This window comes from Sinohyriopsis cumingii, chromosome 13 (assembly GCF_028554795.1).
Source record: "Sinohyriopsis cumingii isolate HCF-2022 chromosome 13, ASM2855479v2, whole genome shotgun sequence".
Lineage (NCBI taxonomy): Eukaryota > Metazoa > Mollusca > Bivalvia > Unionida > Unionidae > Sinohyriopsis > Sinohyriopsis cumingii.
The window spans coordinates 22,235,573-22,261,328 of NC_142973.1; the positions used below are offsets into that span (position 1 = coordinate 22,235,573).

The 25,756-nt window shown below is 33.6% G+C and overlaps 1 protein-coding gene across 1 annotated transcript in view; it reads left to right on the top strand.

Annotated features, from left to right (window-relative positions):
- The window catches only part of LOC149785045 (MAM and LDL-receptor class A domain-containing protein 2-like), a 349,170-nt gene that overhangs the window by 14,640 nt on the left and 308,774 nt on the right, over window positions 1-25,756 (top strand). The window contains exons 8-17 of the mRNA XM_089931272.1: window positions 1,751-1,888; window positions 6,976-7,235; window positions 8,189-8,273; window positions 9,418-9,510; window positions 14,393-14,533; window positions 17,455-17,717; window positions 19,049-19,133; window positions 20,990-21,181; window positions 22,915-23,069; window positions 24,749-24,859. Coding sequence (XP_089787398.1) covers window positions 1,751-1,888; window positions 6,976-7,235; window positions 8,189-8,273; window positions 9,418-9,510; window positions 14,393-14,533; window positions 17,455-17,717; window positions 19,049-19,133; window positions 20,990-21,181; window positions 22,915-23,069; window positions 24,749-24,859 — 1,523 coding nt within the window. The remainder of the gene's footprint in view (window positions 1-1,750; window positions 1,889-6,975; window positions 7,236-8,188; window positions 8,274-9,417; window positions 9,511-14,392; window positions 14,534-17,454; window positions 17,718-19,048; window positions 19,134-20,989; window positions 21,182-22,914; window positions 23,070-24,748; window positions 24,860-25,756) is intronic.

A 25,756-nucleotide genomic window follows, 5' to 3' on the forward strand; every position in this document is an offset into this window, starting at 1 on the left:
TTAAACACCACTACAGGAACCAGACTCGTCAAGAAAACAAAAAGCAGTGACATAATACACAGATTTTCTATGCGTACACATGATGGTTGTTGAAACCAGTTGGAACAATCTTTCACATGTTGGACATTTTGAAAATAAATTTTATTTAAACAGAATAACAAACAGCTTCATTAGAAAAAGCGCGTTGTTAAAAATTATTATCGACGTGATTGTAAAATGAGGATTCAGTCAATAAACAGCCCAGTTCCCTAACGCCACTCCCCCATATGGTTTTCTCGATGTCAAAGCAATTTTTAAAAAAATTTACAGGTCCCTCAGTAACTTGCGCTTTGCTTTTATTGCTGTCTATGCTTGTGGACTCCATTGTGCGCGATTTATCGAGGGAGAGGTGTATATGGATTATGCCATGACACAAGGAGAGGAAATATGACATTCAGTTTAATTTTTTTCATGCACTCTTATTATTCACCGTTTTGGGTGAATAAAAATTAAAATAAAAACTAAATTATGATTTTTGGCTCATTTTTGAGTATGAAAATGTATCATCTTTTCTCACTACAATCTGCTGTCTCCATCATATCACTTTACTCCCTCCAAAGTTGACTCAGAAATAGTACGACAATTGAAAGGCTGTATTTGCACATTTCTGTTAGTCTTAGAGTCTGGAATAATAATTACCCCCAAGGTTGACTTGAGTTTTATGGAGAAGAGCTGATGATTACTGAGAGGACTGGACGGACATTACTAGAACTCTTATGATCAATATTAAATATATAAAGTTTGATTTAATCAACTATTCACATTTTTCCATTCTGCACACCCTTAGGGATAAATATTTTAGACTATATTTAGTCCTTTATATCAAATTCTCCCAAAATGACTTGCATAAAATCTTTCCAGTTTTCAGATCAAATGCTTTCCAGTCTATCCTGCATGCTTTATTGAAAATCTACGTGCGAAAATACAGGATTGATCAGATTTTTTAAAAACAGACTGATTTGTAATAAGTAATAGAACAATGGCTTTGGCCACATGTTGAAGACTGATATGTAATAAGTAATAGAACAATGGCTCTGGCCACATGTTGAAGATTGTGATTTGTAATAAGTAATAGAACAATGGCTCTGGCCACATGTTGAAGACTGTGATTTGTAAGAAGTAATAGAACAATGGCTCTGGCCACATTTTGAAAACTTTGATTTGTAATAAGTAATACAACAATGGCTCTGGCCACATGTTGAAGATTGAAGGCATAAATGGTAACAAAATAGTCTGAAATAAAATTCTGTTTTCTAATCTCCATTTATTTTACAAGATGAAAATGTCAAATTTTTGGAAGTTTGCCAAATGTTAAACATTTGAGCATGAAACTATTCTGATCAAAACGGTGTCACTTTGTGACCCTCGAGAAATATGCCCTAAAATTTCATAATTATTTGATTCATCTTGCAGTCAGATATGTTGCAATAATTTCATATATATAGATTATTAATATTTGTTGCCTACAGAAGATTAGAAACAATACATTGTTAGCTGTAAGCATTGTATATGTTACTAAGATCACACAGTTAATGAGGGAGAGAGAGAGAGAGAGGGAGAGACATATTATTTAATCTTTGGTCTAGCACCTACATGAAAGCTAGCCAGAATAGTGCTTTTGCAGCATTCTATTTCTTTTTATTTTCAGCTTTTAAGTATTGTTTATAAAATCTTAGTATGTATTTTCATTGTCTCAATTTTCATCATACAGGTGTCTGTGACTTTGAGCAAGGTTTCTGCACATGGACAAATGATAGAAGTGATGACTTTGACTGGATACGACAATCTGGTGACACCCCATCAGTGGGGACTGGCCCAAGTACTGACCACACTTTACAGAATCGAGGAGGTACACATATGTTGTGAGAGATAATGTCTTTCTGACACTGACTCCTGACTTGTTTGCATACTTAATGCCACTGACTCCTAACACTAAAGTGTACTGTAAACTCATTTGTTTTTATAGGTTTAAATTTTATGGTTTTGCAAAATTTATATTTAAGTAACTACTAAAATTCATGGATTGGATGAGAGTGTCTTGTTCATTTCACAAATTATGATCTTTTTGTTTGTGCCTTAAATTTCATTGCTTGTGGCAGCTGCGTAATCCACCAAAATGGGTACCCCGAAATAAGGTGAATTCTTAGTATCACATTTTATTTGGCATACAACTTCACTGAGTACATGACTCCCCTTGGACATGATGCCATTCCATAGCAGGCAAACTTCCAAGCATATACTTTTCCAAACTGATAGTGGAGTTTATTGGAAAAGTAGACAATTTCTGAATTACTTGCACTTTGAAATACCCCTGGTGTACACTGTCTTTTTGGGGGGACAGTAACAACCAATCTGCTTAGTGTTGCTCATATATATATATATATATATATATATATATATATATATATATATATATATATATATATATGTCCATTCATGCCCTATATTAAGTGTAGTGTCAAATTTGATTTACTTTCTTCTTTGGTAAATTGTGGGCTTGATAAAAAAGGGGTCTGTCATTAACGTATTTGTCATTATAAAATAAAGAAAAAACATTTTAACAACTTTTAATAAAAATAATTAACTGAATTTGACACAATTTAATTAAAAATAGCATTGCATTAAAGTCTTTAAAATTTTACTAATGATCTGCCATCAGTTATGGCTAGGGTACACAAATTAGAAAACCTTTCTATTGACTTCATTTCTTAAAAATAATGAAGTAGATTTTTACCAGATTTCACAGAAAGCATCCACACTAAATCCACTGAATGATACTGATTCACCTAAAAATGTGGCCACCATTACTAAGAATAGAGCACAACTTTATAGGATTTTTTTGTTTTACCCCACACAAAAAATGCTCAGCATAATTTGAGGAGCTGTGGTGGCTGTTGGACTCATGATCAGAAGGGTATGATTTTGAATTTACTTGTCTCATTATGATGTAACCTTTAATGTGTTGCTGTGCTGTACAAAAACTCGAACCAATTTGCAGAATGTGACCAAATCAGACAGGAAATATGTTGGTATAAAGATCTTTAAAGTTAATGCAAATGATGCTGATTTGCTTTTAAATATAGCCACCATTATTACAAAAATAAAAATCATGAAATGACTTCTCAAAAAGACTGTTTGATTCTATTTGACCAAATTTGATAGGAAACATTTATTTGAAAGTTTAGTAAAATATACTTAGAAGGAAACTGCATATTGAGTTTGCATTGATTTTGGTTCATACTTAAAGGAGACCAGAAACCAATGGAAATATAGAATAATAATAAAAGTACTATGGCAGAAAACCTTATGGCAGTATCATCTGCGACCGTAATGCCAATATTTAAATATTGGCCTATCTTCTTGGAACTGAATTTCCGTTACCTCATATGCAAAATTTCCATGCCTATTCGGTTACTTTCGGGATGTGACGTCATAGTAGCGACTCCAGCAGCTCAAGTGGGAGTTGCCAGAGCAAAACAATACCGTTTTGCGTTGCTTACGGGTGTAATAGAACATTAAGAAAAGCCTGTTGACATAAAAAAAATTCTTTTCCGAAAGATAAAGGCATAATGAAAGAATGGGTACATTATTACAAACGAGTTGATTTCAAAGCAACACCATACAGCACTATGTGCTCGTTACATTTCTGAAAGGAATGTTACGAGAGGTATCATGAAAAAATAGCAGCTCAAAGATACGCAAATGCTAGGCCTAGACTAAAAGTTGGCTCTGTTCCAGACATAACTTTGGACATTTTAAATCCTGGGAAAAGTGTTAAATGTGTGAGTTCCGACAATAGGCAGAAGGATGAGTAAGTGACCACAAAATGCAACAATCAATCCACATATCTTTCATCTAAAAACAGCAGTGCTAAAAACAAATCTGATAGCCCGACACCCTGGGCCCCTTCTGGTTTTAGTTCCGACCCATCCTGTATTCAAAGTGAGGTGCCCGTCAGGCTTGTCGAAACAAAAATTGTCTGCCTGAGAAAACTTTGATTGCGCTGGTGAAATGAGTAAATGTATTTTCAAGATGTTGACATACATGCCTTAACACGGCACAATCTAAATCAAATCACCACTGTCCTCGGTGAAATTTAGATTTGATTTTAATCAAATGGAAGCTTTGCTAAAAATAAGATTCTAAACCTGTCGTGTTTCGAGAAAACACAATTTTCAATAATCGTATAAAAATTAAAAATTTTAAAAAAAATGCATTGTATACATGTAGTATGCATAAACGGTAATCTGTAATAATTGGAGCTGATATAAAACTATTCCTTGGGCAGTTTAAAAAGCAGCGATTAAAAAAAAGAGGTCAAAGATTCACATTAACTGTCTGACAATAGAACGGGGGGGGGGGGACTATTGACCCCCTCCCCCTTGCCCCAATGTGCGACCGCTCATTTGACGTGCCTTTTCTCCCTTATTATTCGCCCATGACAAAACCCTTTTGCATATTCTGGTCAGTTCTGGCTAAATTGCAAAATAGCTAAAGTTTTGATTTAAGTACGCAAACGATAAAGCCGGTGTGACTAATGAACATAATCCTTATCCTTGCATTGATCTTGTGAAAAGGACTGCCCTTCGGACATACTTCAAAGTAACCATGTTTGACAGTGTATGTGTATGCATAAGCACCAGCAATTGATTACCAAATAAATGATGCCTATTTTGTTGTTACTTGCGATGCCATGGACTTCATTTTAACAGTTCAAATCTGCAGTCACAAGCTACTGTACTTGTGGCAACTGTTTTTCTCACGTTTTATGCCCCACCTTATTTCCTTAGGTTTAAGTCTTAATGCATGTAACACTGTTTGCTGAATAAAATATTTATTCAGAATTAGTTCTTTAGGGCCACATATACTGCATGGTATATATTGTTTTATTCCTTGTAATTTAATCATGATAATTAAACTTTTCATATACGGTAGAGGAATGTCAGGTGTTAACTGGCCGAGTTTCTTTGGCGGAAATGGAGATGCGATTTTGTTTGCAGAGAAAATTTCAAAGTGATCATTCATTTAAACTAATTGGTGACAATTTGATTCTTTTAATTTTTTTAATACTATAGTACTGTTGTAGTTGTTTAAAAAATCTGAAATTTACTTGAATAATGTTTAATCTTCACGTTCTATTTACTGAAGAAGAAAAAAAGAAGAAAAAAACTGTTGTATCATATTAATTATTTCGTCCAGTGCCGGTTTAGACGTGTGTGCGTGTGATTTGAATTTTTAATGTAGCTTTAACAATTTTTCAGTCATATCGCTACGATGTCTGCAGTGTGGCAGTTTAGACTGTGGATTGCATACGTTATATTTAAAAATGGTTTGGTGTTAGGTTTTTTGCTTCTGACAAATGAAAATTGACAGACATAATGTAATAGTCGGGACTTCGCTGCGCAAAATTGAGAGATATTACGAGATCGGGAGGTAGATGAGGAAATACCCCCAAAATCGGGAGGTTTTTCTCCCGGCTTGAGAGTTGACAGGTATGAACTGTCTGGGCTTGTGGAATTTCATTCAGGACTTTTGTTTATTTAAGTTACCAGCCCGGGGCCTGTGCCTAACAAATTTCTTTTAGCACTTACCAGTACAGTACATAAACTATTATATCAGACTGCAGATTCAACTTTTGAATGTGCAACCCAAATCTGGTCTCCTGTCTGCCTTGCTCGCCAATGTTTATGTTTGTATTCGAGGACTGGCTAGTATAGCGTCACGGTACCACGTGATCTGTCATCTCATCAAAACTCGGAAAAACTCGGCAATTTACGGAATCGTGGTATCTTCCACGCAATATAATCACTACCCGCTTACAATATTTAATTTATAAACATTGCAGTCGAATTAAAATTTGTAGAGAATTACATACGTAAAAGGAAAATTTTGATTTCTAGTCTCCTTTAAGTGAACTTAAAAACGTAAATTACAGCATGAAAGAAATTTAAGAAAAAATGCATTATGTATTTATTGTGATTGTTGTTTTAAATCTGTACATGAATTCATTAAAATAGTGATCAATATCTGTAATTTGCATACAACCAATCAGAAGAAGGCTTGTTGTTTCATGACAATCTGTCATTTGCATACAGCCAATCAGAAAATGGCTTGTTGTTTCCTGATAATCTTATGTTAGGAAAATCACCATTGTAGAGCTTCTGTCAAAAGATAAAGTCAAATAAAATCCATCTAAATGTACATAAACTGCTAAATAATTTTCTGTTGGTTTAATTTGTGTGCCAGTGGATATTTGCTGATACCAATGTATGGGAATAGTACCAACCAAATTAGTGATCTTTGTTTAAGATAAATACTGTATACATCATTGCCTATCAGAAGACCCCTTCTGACCAATCCGATTGATCAGACCCTAACAAAATTCTTTGGTTCATAACATTATGAACTGAAAAATTTTCACTGGTACAACATTTTGGACCTGTCATGGATAAAATAAATTGCCATCAAAATATAGTTGAATATACATGTCGAATATGCATACAATAGAGAAAATTTGAAAAATTTGCTTTTACAACCATTCCACAGATTTTTAGGAAATCTTTTCATAACTGTTTTCATAAAACATTCTATTAACCTAGGCTTCCTGGCCCAATTTACTTGCGTTCAGCTATGAGGCAAATGTCAGCATTGCAGGTGTGTGCTCAGGTCCACCAACTTAGGCTTCTTCCTTTTTTAGACTGGACTGTATCTTGGAAAATGTTAGTTGATGGGGACAAGTTTTTACTTCATTATAGTTAAACATACAAATTGAATCATACATTTTGATCCTCTGTGGACATGTACCTTTTACAGAGAGGTTCAAAATTTAAAGGAAATGTAGACATCATGTACCTAGTTGTCCTAAAGAGGTGTTCTTAATTGGAGGAGTCTGATAAACAAGGAAGCCATTTTTAAGGCATTTTGCTCTCTTTTCAGGACATTACATTTATATTGAAGCAGACAGCCCCCGCAGACCAAATGACAAGGCAAGGATTATCAGTGAAGTTTTCCAAGGGAGCTTAATGCCACAGTGTCTTTCCTTCTGGTACAGTATGTATGGCACTGATATTGGAAGCCTGAAAGTATACCTCCTTGTCAGAGGAGTTCAAAAGCTTGTGTGGATTCTCTCAGGTAATCAACAGAATCAATGGATTCAGGGAAGAGTTCCAATCCTTTGGCAGACAGACAACTACCAGGTATCATTAATATATATATATATATATATATATGCATGTGTGTGTGTGTGTGTGTGTGTGTGTATGTATGTATGTATGTAAATTAAAATAGTACAAGATGAGGTATGCAAGGTCCATTTCAGTTTTTCCTGTTAGATCAAAATACCATAAATCAATAAATCATTATATTTTAGCATATTAACCTCAAGACGACTATAAAACCCTACAGTACAGTAGAATGCCAGTTATCCATGTTGTTCACTCGTATGAACTCCCACCATATATCAGAAAATGTATATCTTTCCATATGGATTAATAATTTTCCAAATTTAAATCTTGGTTTTCCATGGGTCAAACTTTTACTTAGTATATTTTTCCTGGTACTCAGCATAATACATAAATGAAAAGCTTTATCAGAAGAATGTAGGGGTTACCAGGCACATAAAGAATTTTTATAAAATCTAACAATTTATTTTTTATATATAATGATGTCTGCACTTAAGAAAAAGACAATAATATTTTTTTGAATTATTAAACACTTAAGAGGAATCACTATGACAAAACCCTGCAGAACAAAAAAACCTTAGTTTACCCCCCCAGCTAAATGAATTAAAATAATAAAAGAATGAAAATGTTCTTTGGTATTTTATAGATATAAGAAGACCACTAAATTAATATGAGTGGTTTTGTTGGAGAGGTTGTAGTGGAAAAACAACAATTCTTAAATAGCGATCAAAGTCCAAGATTTCAGCTGCATTTTTATTTACAAAGATTCATGTAGTGCTTAAATGTATAACGATCAATTAGCATAATTACATGCACACAGAACAACATTGTCAGTTTAGTACATGATGAAACATGCATATAGTTTTTCCAACAGAAGTATTTTTTGGTTTTTGGAAGTCATTTGTGTACAAGAGAAGTTTTGTTTCATTTTTGATTCTATTGATGCACATTCACGTTTCTTTCTTTAGATCATTTTTGAAGGTGTACGTGGCAATGGCATCAAGGGTGATATCGCACTTGATGACATCAGAGTGGCGAATGGATTATGTGGCTGTGAGTATTTAAGATATATGATAGATAAAGATTATCATAAATCTTCATTTCTAACTGGGAGAATTTAGAATAAATACCACATGATGGCACATAAAAAAGTGATTATATATGGTTGTTAGGGGATATTTCCTAAACAACAATTATTTATCCTTCCAATTGTAATTTTCTTTTTTGCTTGGTAATTTATTTTGGGCATGGTGGAATATGAATCTCTACATATCTATGGCACAGTATCCAGACTCTTTTGCCATTTGTATTTCTAACAATAGCAACAAACCCTACTAATATTAATAACAAAGTTCCATGACCTTTCAAGTTAGTTTTATCTGTCAACAACTGCAAAGTTTAGTTAAATGACTAGAGTTTATAGTAGTAATCTCCCTTTTTACATTATTTTGCTGATGGTAATAATGGAAGAAAATGCTTTAAAAATGAAATCACAATAATTCCACAAGTAATATTTCAATTTCAGATATTAAAATAAATTCTCTTGTGATGGTATGAAGGAAAGAAAAGTTAGAATAATATTATAAAGATTATATGAGGTGGTCTGTTTATGATAGTACATTGGACCATAAATAAAGCAGCATATCGGGGTTGTTTTCTTCCATCTGATCTTATAAACATTAGTATCACTTCAGTTTATCTTCCAGCTCATCAGTATTTTCATTACTTTGATTTTTTTATCTTGCTGCAAATTAGTTCACGATCCTCATACTGTTTCTAATATTTGATACCTCACAATTTATTTTTAAACAAAACAATTTCCTAAATTGCATAGTGCTTTCACTAGATCAGTAATTCAATCCACGTGCATAAGAACCTGGTTTAAAATCCATACTTCATTTATTGTAATTTCTCTCTGTCCAAATGAGTTTTGGGGAACAAATCTTCTGTAATTTTTGGAAGGGTTCATTGGCTTACCACAACAGTGGTGGCTCTTATGTTATCCTTGTCTGTCTTACATTTAAACTTTGCATTTGTTAAATTTCTAGACTCTGTGGTGGAGCATCAGTGTTCCTTAAATGCATTTCTAGCATTGAAGAGAAACTTAGAAAATAAGAATACAGTTCAACACTTTGTATAATGCTTTTTTGAAAGAATATACCTATGACTAACAGCCATATTTGATTTTTTTCCCCAGATTCTCCAGGTAATGCACAGCCTTCTCAAATTACCATTCAAACAACCAGGCCATCAGCTGCAACAAGTCGAGTAACAACTGCTGTACCTTCAAGTAAGCTTGTATTATTGCATCATGTTACTCATGATTGCATGTATTTATCAAATGAATGTTGGTGTTTTAAAACATAGTAACAAATGTAAGGAGGGAAATAATGGTGGTTTTATGGATTTGAAGACGCTTAGATTAAATGATGGTTGATTAGTTATATGGATCATGAGCAATAAAAGCTTAAGCGATGGTCTGTTGACCATTGTCTGTTGACCATTGTCTGTTGACCATTGCCTGTCAGTCCATTAGCACAAGTTTATTATCACTGTACCTCCAAACTACTTGCAGGATTGCCAAGAAATTTAGTACGCATATTTGCCCCATGGTCAAATATGTCCTCAATGAAAATGGTGCTGCCTGGAAATCTAAGATAGTAGCGATCTTGAAAATCTTGCTATCACTACTGCTCCTGAATGGATGGGCATATCAAAATGGGGTTTTATCTGACGGACTTCTTATGATATCTGGTTGGTTCTAAATAAAAATAGTGCCCCTGTAATGTCCAGTATGGCCGCCACAACAGCAATCTAGAAAATGTTCTTATTGCTACTACTTCTTGAAAGTTACATTGACATGGGGTTTTTACAAGAAGACTTCTTATGATGTCTAGTTGATCCTAAATGAAAATGGTGCCTATCTGATATCTAATATGGCCACCAAAGCAACCATTTTTAAAATCTTGATATCACCACTCCTCAATTGGGGCTTTCGCTAAAGGTGGCGCTCACCAGATAATATGTACTTTTGAGAGAGTGACGTATGTAAGGTGAAGTAGTTCACATTTAAAACATGCACAGTGGAGAGAACGTTTGCATACCTCTATGCTACATTAATGTAATGCGGATGATATTTCTTTTGGATATTGTACTTTTGGAAATTTTACATGATTTAAGCACACTGCTAACTAAAATGACTGCTCCCTTGTGTTAAAATATCAGTCTGAATTAGTCTAAAGTACACTATACATAGCAGCTATTAAAATAGGGAAAATGAATTTTGCCAGACTAGACAATACCAGCTTCTGAAAGTGCAATGAATGAATTACCAAATATATAAAATGTAAAAAAAGTTATCGGCTCTTTTTTATACAATTGACCTCTGAAGTTCAGGAAGTGAAAATGACCAAGTAGAGCTAGCACTTTTTTGAAAGGTGCACATTTGAAGTAAGGCCAAGCTGTATGCTCTATAACCCATAGTACACCCATCAATCATACACCAAAATAAAGGGAATTAAAGGTTTTTTGCATTATACCTAAGATATACAAGGTCTTTTTTAAATAGCCAGTATAACCAGTGAAGAAAGCCGGGGACATTCTTTTTCTTTAAATTCCTAACCCTATGCAAAATGCGAAACTGTATAGCGCCACTTTAAAGAAAATAAAAAAATGTTTGCAATTATTTTTTTTAATTTTCATATAATTATGTATGATGTTCTGAATAAAATGGTACATTCATATTGCATTTAAGCATGAAAATAAGCTAATTATGATCATTTTTCTCTTGCTTACATAATTTGCCATGAGGTATGTTTGTGTGAGTAGTGACCTTAATTATGGGGAAATTAGAAGACTTAGAATATAGGAATAGAGTCAACTTAAATTTAAAACTGTTGCAATAAGTGACAGAAATATATGGTGAAAACGTTTCTTTTCATTTATTTGCAATGAAATAAAAAAATAAATGAATAGAAAGTGAATTCGCTTCTTCCATATTAAACAATAGGCAAATATTTTACACTTTGACCTTTGACCTTTATGAAGCTGATGAGTTACCTCCCTTTTCTAATTGTAAAATTCATTGTTGATATCTCAGAAATAATTCTGGCTAGTTTCATGTTCCTGTCATTCAGCATAACATTGGTTGCTATGTTTACAAAATGTAATGTGCATTCTTAAAATAGCTCACTTTTATCATGGGGGGGGGGTAGGCTGGACTTGTTAGAGACTCTGACACTCATAAATACTGTTCTGTGGGGAAAAAGGCAGGAGAATTATTCATAAGGATTGTTTCGATGCTTGCGACTTAAATGTTTCAGCCATATAAACATAATTAAATCATAAAAAATAATACCTACATCTTCTTTATGGTGGCGCTCACCAGATAGTATGTACTTTTGAGAGAGTGACGTATGTAAGGTGAAGTAGTTCACATTTAAAACATGCACAGTGGAGAGAACGTTTGCATACCTCTATGCTACATTAATGTAATGTGGATGATATTTCTTTTGGATATTGTACTTTTGGAAATTTTACATGATTTAAGCACACTGCTAACTAAAATGACTGCTCCCTTGTGTTAAAATATCAGTCTGAATTAGTCTAAAGTACACTATACATAGCAGCTATTAAAATAGGGAAAATGAATTTTGCCAGACTAGACAATACCAGCTTCTGAAAGTGCAATGAATGAATTACCAAATATATAAAATGTAAAAAAAGTTATCGGCTCCTTTTTATACAATTGACCTCTGAAGTTCAGGAAGTGAAAATGACCAAGTAGAGCTAGCACTTTTTTGAAAGGTGCACATTTGAAGTAAGGCCAAGCTGTATACTCTATAACCCATAGTACACCCATCAATCATACACCAAAATAAAGGGAATTAAAGGTTCTTTGCATTATACCTAAGATATACAAGGTCTTTTTTAAATAGCCAGTATAACCAGTGAAGAAAGCCGGGGACATTCTTTTTCTTTAAATTCCTAACCCTATGCAAAATGCGAAACTGTATAGCGCCACCAAAAGAATTTGTAATGATGTCTGGTTGGGCCTAAATGATAATAGTGCCAATCGAATGTTCAATATGGCCACCACAGTGGCCATCTTGAAATCTTGTTATTGCTTCTCCTCCACCTGCCAAGCATTACATTTTGAATGTAAGTCTCAATGAAATTACCCTTAAATTGTGGACTTACTGAATAGTAGCAAAAATGCAATATAATAATCTTGTGATTAAATCCAGATATTGGATTGTCCATATTTGATCTGTGTTCAGACTTAGATTCAGTGGAGTTGGTCAGGGGAACCAGACTGACATGACATGAGTATCAGAAATGCTGGAATCAGTCTGTGTTCTTAACGTAAAATGAATTCCTGATCAGGATTATGTTTCTAGCATTTTATCAAAATGTCGTCCAGCAACCAAAAGCAATGTTGAAGACGTAATTGACAATCAGCTTCTTAACATGTTCAAACAATAGCACAGAAATATGAGATGGAATTTTCAGATTATTGGGACAAGAAAATAGGAGAGGCAGCAATTAAATTTTTTGGATATCAGGTGTTGATTTGATTGTGTCTCATGGCTGGATAGATGATTATCATTGCCACATGAAATTGTTAAAAAGTTAATGATTATGTCCAGTTGAGAGATCTAGCAAATAGCCATTGAGTTCTGTGGGGTTTGGAACTGCAGTTGTAATAAATAAGGCCTCAATGTCCTTTACAAATTTTATGTTTTACATTATGTTTGCCTTCACTGCATCATATCATACTTCTGAGTTTTTCAGATGCATGTTTTCTAAATTGACAATAGCAGTACATTATACTTTTTTTCCATCTCACTGAAAATTTATCTAATTTACGGAAAAAATGTCATAAGCCTTACTGAGGTCTTGTTGAGGTTAGCAGATCTTCTTATGAACAGAAAAGTAATATTGCCATGTTTTTCTTTTACCAGAAGACTATTTATGATGTCTATAGTTAGTCCTAAATGAAAATGGTGCTGTGTGTACATTCAAAATGGCTGCAGTAGTGGTCATCTTTAAATTAATTGTATGGCTACTCCTGAATGGATAGCTGTATCAAGATTGGGTTTTTACTAAATTACTTATTATGATGTCTAGCTGGACCTAAATGAAAAATGGTGCTGCAGAAAAATCCAATATGGCAGCCACAATGGCCATCTCAAAACTCTTGTTATCTTTACTTATGAACTAATGGTCATATCAACATAGGGTTTTCACTGAAAGACTTCTTATGATGTATTGTTGGTCATAAATGAAAATGGTGCCAATCTGACTTCCAGTATGGCTGCCACAATGGTCATCTTGAAAATGTTGTTATTGCTACATCTAGATGGCTGGTCATATTGATAATATGCTTTCACCAAAAGACTTGTCCAGTTGGACCTAAATGGAACTCGTGCCAATCTGATATTCAGTAATGCCACAATGTCAGTCATCTTGTTACTCCTTCAGAATGGAACTTTGCATCAACATGGGTTTCCACCAGAACACTTCTTATGATGTCCTGTCATTCTAAATAAAATTAGTGCCAATATGACATCCAGTATGTCCACCAGCAGGTATTTTGAAAATGTTGTTATTGCTGAAGAATATCAGAGATGGTTTCAATACTTAGCAGTCAAAAGGAAAAAGTGATCTTGTCTGGAATTATTTGAAATTCAGTAGAATGTCATTTCCTTCTAGGGACTCTTGTTACATTTTTTAAATGATCAGTGAAAATCAGATTAGTGGAGCCTTAATTGTCCATTTATCAGACAAAATAGCATGACTACTTTCTTGCTGCTGTTGTGTTTAATCAACTCTGACTTTATTAATCTGACTAGTTTATCCATTTGCATCTTTTCATATATTTCATATATTTAGGTTCTTGATGCTTTTCATCTTTAAAATTGGTAGGAGGTAAAAGCTGCCAGCGGGGAATAGGCAAATATTATTGTGTGGATTATGGCAGTCTTTGGGGGTGGGGGGTATTTGCTAATTTTTTGACTTTCTACATGGCTTAATGTTGAATAAAAAACCCATGAATGTTCACGTGTGTGTATAAAGAAATGCATATGTAAATGTTTAGAAAAAATCCACTGAAAGAGGTTGGAAATGTTTGTGGTTGGAATGTTCTAACTATTGTTGAATTTATCCAACAGACAAACCAACTGTGTCCTGTGATTTTGAATCTGGCTTCTGTGGATGGACCCAGTTGTATAATGACCAGTTTGACTGGATAAGAATCAGAGGTTCCACTCAGACGACTAATACTGGACCCTCCTTTGATCATACCACTGGAAGTAAGCACTTCTTATTTTGTATGGCTTCAAAAAATCTAGCAAACATGTATTTTTGCTAATATCTTATAACCACGTCTGTTTGCTAATATCTTACAACCATGTCTTGTTGCTACCTCAAATAATGAAAAAAATGCTCTGATATTGCATATTTAAAAGTTTTTCAAAACCTGCATATATATTTTTGTCAAAGTTTAAAAATATTGAAGAGTATCCATTTCAGCAGGTGTATTTTCAGTGTGACCAAACAGATGGCTTGGCCTAAGTTACAATTCAGTTATTTGGGGATCAGTTCATCTAAAGTCTCAAGAGGAATCTATTCATTTTTGTCATAACCAAGGTCACCATACACCAGAACAACAATTAAAGGTGAAACAATTATTTGATCCCTGTGCCAAAACACATCATGTGTGAGTATGCTCCAGAGGACCCAGCACATTATTGGAAGAAGAAGAAGAAGAAAGTGGGATTAGTAATTCTGACAATGAATATGTGGTTTGATATTTAAGATATAGTCAAATTCTGCCATTTAAAGTAATTGGGTTGGATTCTTCACTTTCCAAAATGAGGCCATGGATTTCATTCAACACTTTTGCAAGTTAATTCTGCCATTCAAAGTAACTGGGTTGGATTCTCCACTTACATTAACTGATTCATACTAAACCACTGTCCACAAACATTCACAAAGTTGTTAATTCTTCAAAATTTCATGTTTAAACCACTTTTTTATATATAAAAAGTATCTGCCACCTACTCAAATATTGTAAGTAAAAAGTGACTTTTTTTTGTTTGTCTGTCTCTAACTTGCTGCCAAAAAGGACTATATCTTTTTCATAAAGCTTAACAAAACATTTGTAAGTTGAAGATTCAGCTGTTAGGTTCAAGTTAGTCTAATTTAGAGGTAACAGTCTAATTTAGGGATAACAGTCTAATTTAGAGGTAACAGTCTAATTTAGAGGTAACAGTCTAATTTAGGGATAACAGTTTAATATTTGACAATTCTAACATGACCTAGTTCATCTCCTTTTAATACAAACGTAAGAAGGACTTTATCTAACAGTAGATTCGTCTTTGAATATATATGTCACCAGTAGTAATGCTCAGTGTAACAAAACATCCGTTTAAAAAGAAAAATATCTGCTTTCAGTGTTGAATGTTTTTTGAATAATTGCCTCATGATGGTATTTGGCGAGTATTTAAAACTGCAACATTAACAAGTATTTATCTGTTGAAATAGATACAAATTTCAGAGTTAATATTTCTTAATTTGATGGTTTCAGCAGTCTTACTTACTGTCATGAAATATGTTGGAACAATGTCAGTACAATTGATATTTGCAGCAGTTAAATCAATAGTCCTAACATACAAAAAATTGTTACTGGCTCTCTCATGCATTTTTAGACACATGATTTGGTTGATAATAAAATTTAAGTTTGAATAATTCTGTGATGCTATAAATGTTAATATGTCCCAAAACCATCAACATTTCCTACTTTTCACTGTGAATGTTAGTTTTGAAATTTATGATACTCAGCCAGTCATATACAGTGGTTCCCCTCTTATATGCCCACCCTTTCTGCACCAGGAAAGTGGCCTTATAAGATGGGTGGCCATTCCAGAGGGGGACTATATTTTTTGTGATTAATATATATAATGTACATAGTAAGAAAGCTACTTACTTCAAAGTACACAATATCTTCATTTAATATCTTCGTTTAAAGGTAACATTAATTATTAAAAGGTTCTTCTTGTTATAAAAATAGACTTGTTTCGACTGAATATACATTAATAGTTCTTATTCTTGGCATTAGAGTGATATGCAAGTGGGTATTATTGTCATGCACATTGTAAAACCATTCAAAAACGTCATTTAAATCTTGGTGCATACATAGATCTCTTTCCATTTGCTCCATTTTCCCATTGCTGCTGAATAACTTCCTTATTGGTTATGATGTTGTTTATTTGAGTGTTTTTCAACATAAAATTGTTTTATTCCAGTCTTTTCTAATAAAATTGTTTGGCAAGTCCCCTCACCCAATGCCATCGAGTAGAATAATCGACTTTCCTCTAAAATAATACATCTCCATTTACCGGATGACATGTTAATGTTTGGTAATTATTTATTCAGATGTTGCTAACTGTATGAGATTTAATTATGCAGATGAAACTTTTGTTGAGTGGGTTAATTTGTCTGTGTGTGTGTTAATGCACAAAATCTATTTTTAGCCTATGCTGACCCTGTTATGATCTTGACCATTACGTCTGGTTGTAATCATCAAAGAGAAGAACTCGACAGATGCGTGAAGCCCCAAAATCTGTCATAACATTGTTGATCCCATTTCCTGTAAATGTTGGCTTTTATAGACAATGATATAATATTAATCCTACTGTTACATGTACATTAGTCAACACTTCTTTCAGTAATGCAAACTTGACATTGGGAGACATGTATCGATGCTAGAGATAATCTGATTACTGACCTTACGTCATGATATGAATTAACTATTGGTTCTGGACATATTTGAAATAAAAGTGTCTGCTTGTTAGGGGAACATTTTACATTTTTGTACTAATATGCTGGCCGCTGGTCATGTTAGAGGGGTGGCCATTCTTGAGGGGTATTTTTGAATACAAACTTGTTGATGCCAAGAGATTCTGGCTGTAAGAAGCGGTTGGCCGCTGGTCAAGGGGCCTGTTCAAGACGGAGACTACTGTAATGTGTTACATTTGATATACAGTCGTACCTGCTTTAAAGGTAACAGCTAAGAAGCAGTCACAGCTTTTAACTACCATTTTTGAGTTTTCTTCAACCAAAATTATTGTAAAGCTCAAATAAACATACATTTTCTTAAGATTCCATTGTTTTTACTTCTAAGGGGTGTCTGTATAAGATGTATTTTAGAGTTAACCTTTTTTGTTTTCAGATGGCTACTACATTTACACAGAAGTGTCAAATAGACGTGCAAATCAGACTACTCGTATCCAGAGCCCCCTAATAACCCCTGCACTTGGTCAAGTTAGCTGCCTGTCTTTCTGGTATCACATGTATGGTGACAATATTGGCACCTTTAATCTGTATCAGCAGACGAGGCCACGGCTGGATTCGCCACTATGGACACGCTCTGGATCCAAGGGGAATCAATGGCTGAATGCTCAAGTGACCTTAACCACAAATGTGCCCTACAATGTATGTATGTTATGTGATTAGTTCATTGACATGAGAATATTTTGTTGCTTCAACCATCTATAGCACTAAATTTCTTGATTTCATTTTTTACAAATGTGGCCTACGATGGAGGTATGTAATGTGATCAACACCACATTTAAATTAGTATATTTTGTTGCTTCACCCATTTATAGCACTAAATTTCTTGATTTCAATTTTTCATACAGCTATTTCATCTGCTAGAAACTATCTGTATCAACTGTTTCTATGCTAAATGTTTGCCTACATAATGAAGATTAACATACAGAATGTTTTACTCAGTGCATTTTTCTTCTTCAAAAAATATCACTGGATCATAATACCTTTGAAATTTTCTGTGTAAAAATGCAGTGGTTCAAAATTACAGCTGCTGTAACAGTTGTTAATAATTTTGTGACTACAATATGAGCACCACTATCCTTGTAGGTCATGGCCAAGAATATTGTCCAGTTGTTAGCTCTAGATATTAAGCTGTGTTATTATTGGGTTTAATGTGTAAAATGTATCAATTATTACATTAAGACATGACAATATTGTGTTAGTGGTGTTGGTGGTGGCATCAACCATATTAAATTTTTTTTTTGTAAACCCATAACTCAAAAACTGCTTGTAGAAAGTTGTTGCTTGTTATACCTAAGAAGGGAATTTTTTGGCATCAAAGTGAATTTCTCTCTATAAGGTGAAGAAGTGGAAGTGGTTAGAGACCCTGTCTCAATTACTTCATATTTTGATAGAAATCAATAAACATTGTCTCTGAAGTATACTTTTATCTATCAAGTATTGCATACATAGTTGACTTTCTTTAATACAAGCACCTGTCTAGGTCATGCAACTGTGTCTGTCTCATTCATTTCAGATTACTGTCCATGGGTATGAATTAGGACTTTCTTTAATACAAGCATCATGCCTAGGTCATGCAACTGTGTCTGTCTCATTCATTTCAGATTACTGTCCATGAGTACAAATTAGGAAACTTTTGTGATCCCAACTCTATAACCAAATGTACACACTTTGCATGACAAGGTTAAGATGTAACCCGCATTGGCCTCACAATCTCTCCCTACTCGCTACCCAAGATGACTCTTGGGTCATAACTTAGAGAATTTAGAGAATTTTGGATTGTCACTCAAAAATTATTCATAAATCATATACACTTGTCATAAGAATTATAATTAATTTGCACAGATAGCTTTGGTTTTTGGATCTGTCTTTACCCTTTGTGTACTAGGGTTAGGGTTAGAATTAGGGAATATGTAGGGGCAGAACAGGTGATGGTCTCAGCAATATTGTATGTTATTATTGTTCCTTTGCAGTTGGTCTTTGAGGGAGTTGTAGGCAATGGTTACCGTGGAGATATTGGACTGGATGATATTAAATTTACAAATGGATCATGTTCTGGTAAGGAATTCTTATCTACAAGTTTTAAAGACATTTTCAGAGTTGACATTTTCAAAAAATGTTTGTGTTTTTATATTCCAATAATATGAGAAAATACTCCATTGCATTTTGGAATGAAATGTCAGTGCACTTATTTATAAAAAGCAGTAATATTTAAAACAAAACAAACATACCAATTTTTGTCAGTTTATCTCTCTGTCACTGTCTTTGCTTTGTTGTCTTGTCCTTTTCTCCTTTTTTGTGGCCTTTTCCTCTTTTTGTTCCTTCCTTCTTTTCATCCTTTCATCTTCCTCTTCTTATTTATGTCCTCATCCTCCCTCTCCTTTTTTATATTAGCACCATTCCAAAATTTCAAAAATATCTCTTGCCAAATGTTCAAATTTATTTTCAGTCACCTTTCTTTTTGAAAATGTAACTTTAAATTTGTTTTTTTATACACAACTGCCTGCCTTATTTTTAAATTTCAGTTCAGTGAATAAGTTTTATTTTCATACTTGCTGCATGTGAAGTGCATCAGGGATGACTAATGCCTTAGTGAACTCAGAGACTAATATGTAACCTGACCATCCAAAAGAGCCAATGGTTGGGTTTCTTGAACTAGTCATGAGCCTTATGTAGAAGGCTGGTTATTTCTCCATTATCTTAAGACCTATGAGACATGTTGAATTTAAAACTACCATCCAAGAATTCAGATTTTGATAATTATGTCCATAACAATGCAGGACTGAGCAAATCATATAGTCAGACATTAAAAAGAAGTGAAATTTTTGGTCAGGCTAGTGAGAACATCGTTTAAGGGTCTTTTCCAGGACATGTAAGATTCTATCAGTATGGAAAAAGTGCTGTTTCACAGCTAATGTGCAAATTAATCTAAATTAAGTCAGTTGCTTTCACAGTTAAATTACATAAGTAAAATGACTACATTTTTCAATACAAGCTGATTATCGGCCAAAATAGCTGTCACCAGCACTCATAGAAACACCTGCCAACATTGACATATAGAGCTCTAAGTCACACTGGCATTGTTGTGACTGGCAGCTGCACTTCTTGGTAAAGATCAGAAGTGTCACTTAGCTACTTGGCTCTACAGAGATGCTGTCACTTAACTACTTGGCTCTACAGAGATGTTGTCCCTTAGCTACTTGACTCTGCAGAGATGTTGTCACTTAGCTACTTGACTCTGCAGAGATGTTGTCACTTAGCTACTTGACTCTGCAGAGATGTTGTCCCTTAGCTACTTGGTTCTACAGAGATGCTGGCCTAGACTAATAACTAATTGTGTCATACCTTATATAACCATGTACAAAAAGTACTTTACTAATTATGACAAGGAGTAGACCCCAGATAAAAGCAATGCATAAGGTTTTCTCTGTATTTTGCATAATTACCATGTGCTTTACAGTGTAATACATGAGAATATATATAGTGAGTCCAATTAGATCCCGTGGAGATTAGGAAGTAATATACATGCAATATTTGGATTATGCTGAAAATCTATGCTTAACTGATGTTGTCAAGAGTTTGATTGAAATGAAATTGATAAATTACATTCAGATATTTTGTGTGTATCTTTCAAGCCAGATTTTTTATGAGACAAATTTTGAAAATGCTTGATTGGCCCTGTAACTTGGACTGATTTTGAAGTGTTGGTTAGCACTCATAAGATTGCACTGACAAGCAACGGAATATCAACACATTTACTAGGAGTTATTCTAAACCTTTGCTAAGCCTATGAACAAGTAATAAAGTCATCATGTTTTTGTTTAAATTACAATCCAGTAATTATCATTTAAAAGTACATGATTTTTCAAATCACTATTTCTTTGTGCAGTCAGTATTCAGTTCCTTTCCTTCAGGCCAGACAATTACAGGGGGAACAACTCCACAACCTGGTACATCAGTGTTGCACCGGTGTGATTTTGAAGACAAAAACATTTGTGGCTACACCCAGGATGTAACAGATACTTTCAACTGGAGCAGAAACTTTGGTGCCACAACAACATCTGGAACAGGGCCTGCTAGTGATCACACATATGGAACTACTAGAGGTTGGTAATGTCACTGTATAATACAATATTAGTCACTGATGTTGAAAAACAGAGGTTGCAGTATAATATGTTTTACGGTACATACCTTTTGCTAATTTCTTTGTTAATAAGTAATGATGATCTGGACTTTTTCTCATCCCAACCTATTGCTACCTTAACAAACACTGCATTTGAAAAAATGAAGAGAGTGATTTATTGTCAAATTTAGCTCTTACATGTCTCAACTTGAGAGGAAAATACAGTGTGAAAAAATTAATTGTTTACAGTTCTAATGGCTTCATCTACACACAAGCATCCAAAATCAAAGAAAGAAAGTACATCATTAACTGAGTCATGACATTTATTATATTCTGTGCTACAGGACTGTCAATGTACTACTTTATTATTTGAAATATCAGTATTGTAAACAATGTCTCTCTTTATAAAACATAGTGGTTTAGCTAGTGTCAAACATTCTCACTTTATTTACAGAGTCTGCAGGAAGTAAATTTTTTGTTTCAGAACAAAAAACAAACAAATGGAGGCATGCAAAATTAATTATCTTCATTGTAACAGTTGACAGTTTAACTAGTTTAAATTAGGCAGTAGAAATATAATATTCTATTAATTTTAAATATATGCATTGAGTTCGACATGTAGAAACATAATATTCTATTCATTTTAAATAAATGTTTATTGGGTTATACACATAAAAACGTTCTATTTATTTGGAACAAATTTTCATTGAGTTTGGCACAGAAAAATAATATTCTATTTATTTTAAGTACATTTTCATTGAGTTTTACATGTAGGAATAGAATATTCTATTCGTTTTGAAAACATTTTCATTGAGTTCTACATCTAGAAACATAATATTCTATTCACTTTGAAACATTTTCATTGAGTTCTACATGTAGAAACATAATATTCTATTCACTTTGAAACATTTTCATTGCATTCTACATCTAGAAACATACTCTATTCATTTTGAGCACATTTTCATTGAGTTCTACATCTAGAAACATACTCTATTCGTTTTGAGCACATCTTCATTGAGTTCTACATCTAGAAACAAACTTTATTCATTTTGAGCACATTTTCATTGAGTTGTACATCTAGAAACATACTCTTCATTTTGAGCACATTTCATTGAGTTCTACTTCTAGAAACATACTTTATTCATTTTGAGCACATTTTCATTGAGTTCTACATGTGGGAACATAATATTCTATTCATTTTGAGCACATTTTCATTGAGTTCTACATCTAGAAACGTACTCTATTCATTTTGAGCACATTTGCATTGAGTTCTACATCTAGAAACAAACTCTTCATTTTGAGCACATTTTCATTGAGTTCTGCATCTAGAAACAAACTATTCATTTTGAGCATTTATGCATTGAGTTCTACATCTAGAAACAAACTATTGATTTTGAGCACATTTGCATTGAGTTCTACATCTAGAAACAAACTATTGATTTTGAACACATTTGCATTGAGTTCTACATCTAGAAACAAACTATTGATTTTGAGCACATTTGCATTGAGTTCTACATCTAGAAACAAACTATTGATTTTGAGCACATTTGCATTGAGTTCTACGCATTACATTATACATCTTGTGCTTAAGCATTTTTTATTCTCATTTTCTGTTACAGTCATCAAATTAAATATTTGTGTATATGATATGTAGAGCTTTCATTCTGTGTGAACTTTATGGAAATTATTCAGTAATATCTATCTTATTCCCTTCAGGTTATTACATGTACATCGAGACTTCTCAACCACGTAGACCAGGTGACATAGCCAGACTTATCTCCCCTAGGTACATTGATCCAAGTATGCTGTGCCTACAGTTCTACTACCATATGTATGGAGATGGCATTGGCACTCTCAATGTATATGCCATGGTAAGTTTACAATGATGAATTCATATATCATGGAGATGGCATTGGTACTCTCAATGTATATGCCATGGTAAGTTTACAATGATGAACTCATAACATGGAGATGGCATTGGCACTCTCAATGTATATGCCATGGTAAGTTTACAATGATGAATTCATATATCGTGGAGTTGGCATTGGTACTCTCAATGTATATGCCATGGTAAGTTTACAATGATGAATTCATGTAACATGGAGATGGCATTGGCACTCTCAATGTATATGCCATGGTAAGTTTACAATGATGAACTCATAACATGGAGATGGCATTGGCACTCTCAATGTATATGCCATGGTAAGTTTACAATGATGAATTCATGTAACATGGAGATGGCATTGGCACTCTCAATGTATATGGCATGGTAAGTTTATAATGATAATTTCATCTAACATGGAGATGGCATTGGCACTCACAATGTATATGCCATGGTAAGTTTATAATGATGATTTCATTTAACATGGAGATGGCATTGGCACTCACAATGTATATGCCATGGTAAGTTTACAATGATGAACTCATAACATGGAGATGGCATTGGCACTCACAATGTATATGCCATGGTAAGTTTACAATGATGAACTCATAACATGGAGATGGCATTGGCACTCACAATGTATATGCCATGGTAAGTTTACAATGATGATTTCATCTAACATGGAGATGGCATTGGCACTCACAATGTATATGCCATGGTAAGTTTACAATGATGAACTCATAACATGGAGATGGCATTGGCACTCACAATGTATATGCCATGGTAAGTTTATAATGATGAGCTCATATAACATTTTGTGTCAGTGATTGCAGTTTCTTTCCTTTTTAGGAGACCAATTGCAGTAGAAGCCTTGTTAGTGCAGACAAAGTTAATAGAATGTCTCAGTATATGAACAGCAATGGCTTGGAATAGATTGCCTCTGTAAAGTGATTTATTTATCCAAAATTCCAATTAATCCTAATGAAATGTTTGATATAAAATTCTTCATACCTGTATTTCAGTACCAACATTTAAGTCTAGAATCCAGCAATCTGATTGGATGAAATTAAATTTTGAATTAAAATTGACCAATCACGTGTCTTAAGCCTAGACTAAATAGTCAAATTGGAGTCAGGTTAATAAAGTTTCACAGTACATAGAATTAAGTTTGGTTGATCTGGATAGAATTGTTGTTACTGATAGCATAGAGTTATCTTGATTGTTGGGTAAAAATGGGATGTTCCATGGTTTTGTGTAAATGGATTGATGGATAAATGTGGGATATTTAAAAAAAAAATATTAAGTTACAGTTCATCATATTGCATAAAGTGATTGTTGGGTAAATGTGAGATACATTTTTTTAATATTGAGTTACAGTCAGTAAATGATTTCATTCGCTGTAATTTTCACAATATTAACAGCAAAATAATCTTATAACTATTCTGACTGCTGTAGAGATAAAGAGTGTAGTAATCAACATTGTACATAGAAGCAAATTGACATACTTTACTTATTCAGTATTTAATCTTTTTAAAAAATATTTGAACATACAAACTAGGTCACTATTATATTTTAACATGCAAAGTAGGTCACTACACATGCTGCTTCTATAACAAGCAATATATAATATTTAAGAAAGGTATAATGAAGATTTTTGTTATTTTTTAGGATCGAAACAACCGTGGAAGACCAATTTTCACTCAGCATGGTAACCAGGGCAACAGATGGCTTGTTGGTAGAGTTACAATTCCCCAAACAACAGCAACAAGAGGCTACCAGGTGATTTTCTTCAAGCCAATGTTTCTGACAATTTATTTTGTGTAAAGTAGTGATATTTGATAAGGAAAATCCACCAACTAACAAAAGCTATTATGTTTAAGAAGGAAAATGTACATTTTGCTTCTTAAATATCAAGGAATACTGCTGAATTGTATATATTTTTGGCAGCAAAACAACATGGTTATGGTTATACCATACATGTGATTCTACAGGCAGTAGGACAAAATACTGTTTCAAAGGCCATCTACTGCACATACCATTTTATAGTCGAAATCTGTATTTAAAAAATAAAAGATATTTAAAAAAAGATATTTAAAAAATATTATTTTAAATATAACAGTTTTTTTTGCATGTTCTATGCACACATTACAGAAACCAGTTGGAACATGGCTTTTCATTGCCCAGAAATGTTATGCCAGTACAAAAGGATGTGGAGTAGTAATTGGCTTAATAAGGTTAACATGTGTACACAACAAGTTAGTAATTGATTACCTTATTGTTGTAATCTGGAGAGTTTATTTCAAATAAAAGTAACAGAGATCAATAGGACAGGTCACTATTATTTTTGCCCAAGTTATTGTTGATCTAAAATAGACACATCAATATTCATCATCACAATCAAAAGAAAAAGATATGATCAGGATGAAAAGTTTAATATGTAAAGGACCATAAGTTTTAAGAGCAAGTGATCCTACTAGTCCTGATAGCTGAGTCATAACATAATATTGAATGCAATGTTTTATGACTTATTTCAAATTTACCAACAGAAGAAAAAACTTTTGTCTGTTCATGTCGACCGTGTGGGATGTAATGAACATATACATTCCTCAAAAGCTGAAACTGTGGTAAATAGCAACACTGTTAATACTGAGTTGCAGAGTATCAACAAGGAATATG